At 40.0% G+C, this 6952-nt stretch overlaps 1 protein-coding gene across 1 annotated transcript in view; it reads left to right on the forward strand.

Moving 5' to 3' along the window:
* Nucleotides 1-278: 278 nt before the first annotated feature.
* LOC104508480 (sodium- and chloride-dependent GABA transporter 3) overlaps nucleotides 279-6952 on the forward strand; it is a gene marked incomplete at its 5' end in the record, with an annotated part of 18543 nt that continues 11869 nt past the window's right edge. The window contains 2 exons of the mRNA XM_010150123.1: nucleotides 279-382; nucleotides 5845-5969. Coding sequence (XP_010148425.1) covers nucleotides 279-382; nucleotides 5845-5969 — 229 coding nt within the window. The remainder of the gene's footprint in view (nucleotides 383-5844; nucleotides 5970-6952) is intronic.

Here is a 6952-nt window from a genome sequence, read left to right on the forward strand (position 1 = left end):
GTAATAAAACCATTACAGAATTTATACTGGGTGAGGTGGTTCTCCACTTAGATTTGTTTGAACCTGTAAAGACCAGCTGAGTTACTACTTGTTTATACCACTGGGAAGAAGAGGGGAATTTAACTCAAAGTCTATTTCTTTTTAAGGTTGTGACTTAAAAGAGGTTTTCCAGACACTGTTATCGTGTGCTGGTGCTTCTGCAAATCTGCAGACAGTGAATGCATGAAGGTGATTTCTTCTTGACCTTTTTTAACCACTCCATTTTTTTTGGTCCTCAGGTGTGGGTGGATGCCGGTACACAGATATTTTTCTCTTATGCGATCTGCTTGGGGTGCTTGACAGCCTTGGGAAGTTACAACAACTATAATAATAACTGCTACAGGTAATATCTTCCACGTTTTATTTGTGCATTTAGTTTCAGTGATGGGAGTGGCCACATACTTAGCTTCACTCAGAAGTACTTCCCTTTTCCTTTAGCTATGTGCATGGATAACCGTGAGCACAGGCACATGTTTTTGTAGAACAGAGATCTGTAATGTTTCATATAATTGTTTCAGAGGAAATCTTTTATAAAACTCGATGTTTTCATCCCTTTTGATCATATCTGACGCTTGCACAAGCCACTCGGCACACACAGGTATACATAACAGCATGTATAATACACAGAATTTCACACATGTGCAACTGCATGTGTGTGCAATATTTGATTGTATAATGTACATTTGTTATAAAAAAAAAAATCCTACAAGAATTTGTTATTAAAACTCACCTATGCTCTGAATGTCACCTTTTCCCATAGATTACTGGCTCCTAGCTAGGGCACATCAACATGGCCAGCATTTCATTGCTTATCTGTAGAGAGATCAGTAAAATATCAGTAATGACTTTGTTAGGTTTTAATCTTTCCTGAATCGATGCCAAAAGGATCTGACTCTCATAAAATCCTCATTCCGTTTTACTGGCATGGGCAGGAATATGAGCACTGCTTTTTTTTCTTCTGGTATCAACAGTTATTGAATTGGTTTTCCTACTATTCAACAGCCAAGATAGTAAATGACAATTCTGTTGTAACTGACTCCATTATGATCTCCAGGCAGAGAATTAAATGTTGTGTTTCTATAAAAGAAATAATACGGTCCAAAAGCAAAAGAACCCCAAACACATCACCCCAAAACACCAAAATTGTGTGTGAATTCTAACTTACAGTTTTCTTGGAGAGCTCAGGAGACAGTTTTAGAAAATGCCGCCTTCTTGCAGTGTCTTAGCCACAATTTGCTTTTCTGTCAGAGGGAAACTAAACAGTAGGACCGTCCAGACAGAGAGTGAGTTTGGGTACTGGAAGCCACAGATACACGAATGTAGCCACAGCTGAAGGCCTGCAGAGCTATCCAGTGGCATTTAGGGGTCCTTTGCCATCTAAACATGCAATGTAACAGCAGCAACATAAGTTACTCTTTGCTTGGGTATGACAGCCAAAATTCCAAATGTTTTGCAGCATGAAGTAGTGCAAGTCCCCTACAATCTTCAGTGCTGATTGACATTATTTGCACAATAATGCTAAAGTTGCCACAAGAGAGGGAAACGAACTTCCCTACAGAACAGTGGGTAATGAAAGTTTTCCCTAACTAGCATGAGTAATACTTTAACAAAGGCACTACTCCTTTTCTCTCTTATTTAGTTTTATTTTTATTTCTTTCCAGTAGCACGCCATCTAGAAACTATTCTGTTACTGCCTCAAGGACTGCCGTGATCTTTTTAGATGGTTTTGTAACTCATTACAAAAAGCAGGAGATTTGATGTGTGATCAGAGAGCTTATGTAATTTTGCTTCTGACCCTAGCAGCATAGCTTGTAAAAAACACCAGCGGCTCTCTTTTAAAGCTCCTGAGCAAGATGCTGCAACAGATTAGTTTTTACTGAATCCAAACTTCACAATTCCTCCATCAAAATGGTTTCACAAATGTCCTGAATAAGACAGATTTTATTGTGTCCTGAATTATGATTCTTAAGAAATCTGAGGAAAGGAGTAAGACAGAAGGTAACTGCAGCAAGCAGCTGAGTTAAACAGGGCTGTTAACACCAGGACATACAGAGCAGCCATGCAGTGGAAAGCAGAATTAGATCTGTATTCTAACTAGTACTTACAGAAATTAAAAGCAAGCTATGGATTTGCCTCTTGCAATACCCACCCTGATTGTAACATCTACTTCCACTCTTTTTGCACTCTGTTTTACTAATTTCTTTTTTTTCTAAGGGAAAGTTGCAGTGGAAAATAATGACATCAGGTGTTTTAGTGGGAAAATCTAAACTGCATGTGGGTTTTTCTTATTAGCAATCTCATCTAATTCATTAACATTGTAAATGAATTGCAAACAAGTGACTTCACATTTGAAATGGAAAGGAATTTTCATTGTCCTTTCTTCTGCAATACATGAATACAGATCCTCCCTGGATTTACAACAGCGGAGTGGGGTGAGAGGCAAAAAAGGCCTTGACTCTGTGTCAGCACTGCTCAGCAGTAACGAAAACATCCCTGGGTTATCAACACTGTTTCCAGCACCAACCCAAAACAGCCCCACACCAGCTACTGTGAAGAAAATTAACTCTATCCTAGCCAAAACCAGCACAGGATCCATAATGGCAAGGAAGTAACTGTAGGGATGCAAAAGGCTCTGTGGGCTCTTCTCTCTAATCAGAGATGCTCCTTAAGGAAAGCAGAATCAGTTTTCAGCAGTCACACAGGGAAAGGATAAGCGAGGCCTTTCTTGAATTATTCAGGTGGTTGGCAAGACATTAATTTGGGAGAATGTGAAGTTTTCATCAAAATTTGAAGTTTTCCTTTAATTTGAAATCAGTTTGGTCTTCTGTCAGGCTCTGATGCCTTCCTTCCAAGGATGCTTATGAAAGTTGATTGAAACTTAGATAAACTTCATGTTATCCTTCCAATGGTTCTTGGGTGTTTTAAAATTAATTGGTTTGACAATCAGTGGATCCAGATCCACCTCTCAGTTTTCCTTCCTGTAGCAGACAAAAAGACTGGAGTACAGGTTACACACTTCTATTTAAGGGGAAAAACAGAAGGATTTGAGGGTTAGTAGAATTCTTGCAAAGACAAAAAGAGTATGGAAATTAAAATTGGAAGTTGTATCTTTACTAGGACAGGAAAACCTGCTAGGCGGCCAGAGAACTGAGTGTTGAGTCTCTGGCTGACTAACAGGGGAAGAAGATGCTGGGGGCTGGGGCTGTGTTATGCCAAAAGAAGAGACACCTCACTAACTGGAGATGATGAAAATAACCCTGGGTTCACTTTTCTCCATTTTACTTGGAGAAATGCATGGCTACCCTGTAACTATTTTGAAACGTGGCACTGCGGTTTGTGGGTCTTCCTTGGGAGTGGAGTGCGTCTGTGCTCCTCTTGCTCTCTCACAGATGGTGCGGTTAGATAGGATTGTCCATCTTAAACCACTTGGGCCTTGCCCTAGGACCTTCCTTGAAGAGGAAGCAGCAGAAACTGCCAGGGGCTCTGAAGGTGCAGGGAGCCAAGTGTCTCTGCCTCAACCCCTTTGTGCATTGTTAGGAACCAGCAGCTCTCAAATGCCCAGTGCCACACCATTCACCAGAAAAAAATACCTTGCTGTTTGGACTGCATTTGAAGCCTTGGAAATAACTAAAATAAATCTTATCTGCAGAAAACAGACTGTTCCAAATGGAGAAAACATATGACTGCTGAGCAGCCAGATCCATCCCAACAAAATCGTATCTCTTTTTTTTCCCCCAAAGGATTAAAAAATACATCTTTCTGACATCTCTTATCGACAGAGTTTTATCACACTCAGTTTTAATTTCTCAGCATTGAACGCACCAGATTCTTAGGCGAGAGAGGCTAGGATGAGAATCTCTCCAGAGCTACTTCAGTGCTGAAACACACTGAGAAGAATGTTAGGAAGATGATCTTTTTCTTTGTTTGATTTTTCTGCAAAGCACAAAGAACTCTGTCCTCCTGGTTGCTTTCTTTTAGATTGCTATTTTGCTTTAAACATCCAAAGTGCATAACTCCCCTGACTGTGCATGACTGCAGGAAGCAATTTCATATGAAAAGGAAATAAATAAATTCAGGTTAGAATTCTGGCCATTTTCAGAAAGTATTTTAAAGGACTCATTTACCCCTGTTGATGAACAAACAGTGTGAGAGAGAGTCCGTGCCTGAAAGGTGTGTGAACATCGCTGATCTACAAATGGGACTATTCATTCTTTTTAATTTCTGGACAAATTTTGACAATATATATATGATATGAAATATAGAACCTTTTTTTTTTTTTTTTTTACTATGAAATGAATATGAAAATGTAAAAACATTGTCAAAATAAAGGTTAAAAATAACAAGGTGATGAGACAGAGCCAAAGCCTCCCAGGGCCCAAGGGTCATAGTTCAGCGGGTGACTCTCTTTGCGGTATTGAAATGTATGCCTGCTTCCTGACATTTGGAATGTATCTGCCTGGTGCTGAGTCCAAGTCAGTAACAGACAGTGCTTTGAGCAGCCATGGGCTGCAGTGCGGGGCTCATTAGGGAAGGAAGAAGGTGCTGGAACCATCACCTCACTTTCAGCTTAATAAACTGCTGAGATAAATTTACAGAATAAAACTACCAAATGAAACAAGCAACAGGATGGAGTTCGGCCAGAATATCTGCCAGAATTGTGTCTGATTCTAAAAAAGTCACTAGGAATCTGTGACAGTGTTGGGAATCATTACTGAAGGTGTGGATTCAGATCCTGTTAGATTTGACAGGGTCATATCTTCTCATAGATAGCTTCCACAAAACTTTTCTTCAGAGCTGTAGTAGGGTGGGAATAAACCAGACGAAGGTATAGGCTTGACAGAGCTACAGGATTGCCTTGTGTTTCAGTGGTTTAGAATCCTAATTTACTTTCAGGCATCCCAGTTCGATTACTACTTTCTCAAGTACACAGCTGCCTCTTGTCGTAAACAGTCTTAAGAGTCTGACCAACAAGATAAACCATTCCTACCTCCTCATCTGTCAAGCCTGAAGTGCTGTCTAAGAGCAGGATGAACCACACAGCTGCTCACTCACTCCCCCACCCACTCCAGTGGGATGTGGGAGACAACTGGAAGAATAAAATTAAGAACGCTTGTGGGTTGAGATCAGAACAGTTTAATAATTAAAATAAAATTAAGTTAAATTTTAACATAATAATAATGATGATGCAATGAAAAGGAAAACAACAAAAAAAAAAAAAAAAGTAAAACCCAAGACAGACAAGTGATGCAAATGAAAAACAATCGCTCAACACCAACCGACTGATGCCCAGATCTGTCTTCGAGAGTGACCACTGCCCCCAGCCAACTCCCTCCAGTTTCTATACTGAGCACAACGCTCAGTATGGTATGGAATATACCCCTGGGCAGTTTGGATCAGCTGTCCCGGCTGTTATCCTTCCCAGCCTCTTGTGTACTTCCTTGCTGGCAGAGAATGGGAAGCTGAAAAGTTCTTGACTTAGTATGAGCACTGCTTAGCAACAACCAAAACACCAGCATGTTATCAACATTATTCTCATGCTCCATCCAAACTCCAGCACTAGAACAGCTACTAGGAGGAAAATTAGGTCTGACCCAGCCAAAACCAGGACACAATGGTATTATGATGGTATCTTCCTGCAAATGCTTATGCCAGACTGATTTCTCTCAGGCACAATAGCAATTGGGAGCTTACTCTTAATGAGCAACTTCATGCCCATTCCTGCAGCTTAGGGTACTATGGCTCAGCATATGAAATAAAACCCAGCCTCTGGAGATCAACTGCAGTGTTTTTTATTTATATTTTCAGAGACTGCATCATGCTCTGCTGCTTGAACAGTGGCACAAGCTTTGTTGCTGGTTTTGCTATCTTTTCAGTTCTTGGATTTATGGCTTATGAACAAGGCGTGCCCATCGCAGAAGTTGCAGAATCAGGTAAGTTCCAAAAGCAGTTTTCTGAGTTAACAAAAAATGTCCAGAGGTTGCTGTCAGAATATTTAGTCTGTGCCATTATCTTATGGCTAAGTTGACCCTTTTGCAGATAGTTTTACAAAACTCTTAAAAGCCTGTGCCCTGACTCATTAGAATAACTTCTATAAGAAGAGTTATTAACTATTTTAATGGTTATACATTTATGTGTGGAAAATATTGTTATTGTGCATAGCAGAAATTCATAAAGTCAAGGAGCGATTGTAACACAAACTTACTCGAGCTGAGCATCCAGAAGGTTGTTTGGCAGAGATATATTGCTCAGTTATGCCCCTTGAGTGTTATATCCGCATGAAAGGAGCATTCAGTTTTCTGTAAATGAGACAGACTGAAATCCACAGAAATATTAGCTTCTTCTGGGGAAAAACAAACAAACAAACAAACAAAAAAAACCTGACGAAAACAAACAGAAAGAAGATACAGCTATGAAAGTAATGAGAAACCAGCTGTTGAGGAGAAATCTTTGAAATTCCTCTGAAGTCTTACATAATGTATACTATCCAAATACAGATTTCTAACAGCCAGTCGGCTAATGCCATCTCCTAATGGCAGTAAGTTTTTCTCCCAGGGTCATACACTGAGACACTCTGGTTGATTAAGTATAAAAGTTCCTGAGTCCAGAAAGGCACAAAGGCCCAGCTCTATGAGAAATTAACGATCTAACGCTCGTTACCGTCACTCACAGTTAGGCATCCAGTGAAAGTTAATTGCTCTTTAACACCTTTGTGGATGTAACATCTTTAAGCATCGCTTAAAACTCAACAGAACAAAAAAGACCAGGAGCGCTGTCCAGAAAGAAAAGCGGGATGATGCTGAACGGTTGAGGAGAAATTACTCTCATAAAGTTAGCCAAGGTTAGCAGGAAAACTGCAAAGCAAGGAGGTAGTATCAGTAGCAAGACTGATACTGTCGTGGAAAATATTTCTCTT

Source organism: Eurypyga helias, unplaced genomic scaffold (genome assembly GCF_000690775.1).
Source record: "Eurypyga helias isolate BGI_N326 unplaced genomic scaffold, ASM69077v1 scaffold8334, whole genome shotgun sequence".
Taxonomy (NCBI): domain Eukaryota; kingdom Metazoa; phylum Chordata; class Aves; order Eurypygiformes; family Eurypygidae; genus Eurypyga; species Eurypyga helias.